Source organism: Rhagoletis zephyria, unplaced genomic scaffold (genome assembly GCF_001687245.7).
Source record: "Rhagoletis zephyria isolate East Lansing unplaced genomic scaffold, Rhagoletis_zephyria_1.1 Rzeph_scaffold_13486, whole genome shotgun sequence".
Taxonomy (NCBI): Eukaryota; Metazoa; Arthropoda; class Insecta; order Diptera; family Tephritidae; genus Rhagoletis; species Rhagoletis zephyria.
This window is the reverse complement of record NW_016170557.1, coordinates 13,861-15,634: the sequence shown is the minus strand read 5'-3', so window position 1 is coordinate 15,634 and position 1,774 is coordinate 13,861. Positions and strand designations below refer to the sequence as shown.

The 1,774-nt window shown below is 40.4% G+C and overlaps 1 protein-coding gene across 1 annotated transcript; it reads left to right on the top strand.

Moving 5' to 3' along the window:
* The first annotated feature begins 63 nt into the window (after window positions 1-63).
* LOC108378159 (TATA-binding protein-associated factor 2N-like) lies at window positions 64-853 on the top strand. The gene is made up of 2 exons (XM_017634453.1): window positions 64-212; window positions 285-853. The coding sequence occupies exons 1-2, from the start codon at window positions 198-200 to the stop codon at window positions 714-716; spliced, it is 447 nt and encodes a 148-aa protein (XP_017489942.1). The 5' UTR covers window positions 64-197; the 3' UTR covers window positions 717-853.
* The last annotated feature ends 921 nt before the right edge of the window (window positions 854-1,774 follow it).

The following is a 1,774-nucleotide window of genomic DNA, read 5'->3' as shown; positions in this document are numbered from 1 at the left end:
GTACACGTTTTTTAAAATGACTTGTATACATACAGAATTATTATTTTTCCTTTTGGTGATAACCTTCCAAACTGGTCATATTTTGCTTTATTTTTGGTAGCTTGCTGCTATAAAAGAATCGAATGCCTCGGAAATTTATTCAGATTTATTTAAAATTTTGAATATTAAACAAGTGAAAACTTCTCTTATCAATTAAAATGGCGAAAGTTATGGTAATAGCCAAATGGCATTCAACATTATTCCATTATTCAACTATTGGTTTTGTGTGTTACTTTTTTTTTTAGATAACCTTCCTCGCTGTTTGCGTTGCTTTGGCTATGGCCAATCCAGCTGGATATGGTGGCTCTGGCGGATTTGGTGGGCAAGGTGGTTTTGGCAGCGATAGTGGATATGGCCACCAAGGAGGATCTCATGGCCAGAGCGGATTTGGCGGTCAAGGTGGACATGGTGGACAACAAGGTGGTTTTGGCCAAGAAGGAGGATCATTTGGCGGTGGACAGGCTGGATTTGGCGGTCAAGGTGGACGTAGTGGACACCAAGGTGGTGTTGGCCAAGAAGGTGGATCATTTGGCGGTGGACAGGCTGGATTTGGCGGTCAAGGTGGATATGGCGGTCAAAGTGGATATGGCGGTCAAGGTGGACATGGCGGTTTGAGTGGTAGCCATGGCGGACACCAAGGCGGTTATGGTGGTGGACAGCACGGTGGTCACTATTAAGTTTGAATGTTGTACATATGTACATACATACATGTAAAAGTATTGAACATTTGTGCACATACATATATACTTAAATATGTATAAACATTTACCCTACATACATGCATCTGTGAATAAATTTAAGACCTAAATGCGAACTGGCCTTCATATTTAGTTAATTAAGTGTAAGTTAGTAACACATATAATAGCAGGAGTAACGGTATAAGAATATAACGCCCCGCCCGGTTTTTCAGGTGTTCAGCGATTTTCACGTTTTCGACGTGTGCGGAAAGATATGTCTTTGGAAAATGTGGGTTCTGTCACCAAAGAGAATCCTCTGTATTTATACCTCTTTGATCAGACCCATAATCAGCTATGAGTCAGTGGTATGGTAGAACAGACTCTCAATCTATAGCGTGGCAAATCTTGTTGCTAAACTTCAAAGAACGATTGCCGTGTGCTGTACGGCAGCTTTCTCTACAAACACCTAGCGCTTCTCTTGACGCACTACTGCAATTGTGTCTACATACGTGGCGAAGCCTTAAAGGCAACCAGCATCTGAGCCCCTGTGTCTTTTCAATGCCACAGGATAGTACGCCACCATTACCTTTGTTGAAGAGATGCGATAATAATGGAGTACCCTGCGGCTGAATGCTGGTTTATTACCAGCACTGGAAAACAAAAATTCCCGCCAAATATTTTCAATAGTCAAATACACCGATCAGCTGATTACTTGCTATTAGGTTTGTTCGTCGAAAATCCAGCAAGAATTATCCAACACTCAAAATATCAGAGAGTAAGAAAAAATTCTCTCAAATTCTCTGTCATGTTGAGAAACTTGCAAATTTCTGCACGAACGCAAATTTGCAGGAATTTGCAAGTTTCGCTGCCAGCTGGCGTCCACGGTTGCATTTCAAACATAAAAAATTTTTATATAATTTTTAAAATTCTTTCGGATGGCCAAAAACAGGATATACATGTATATTTCTTGTTGTTCTGACTTTCTTTAACATACATTTCAATTTCTTCATCGTACTAGCTGTCGGGTTTCTTAAATCGACTCTGGTTGCAATTGCATT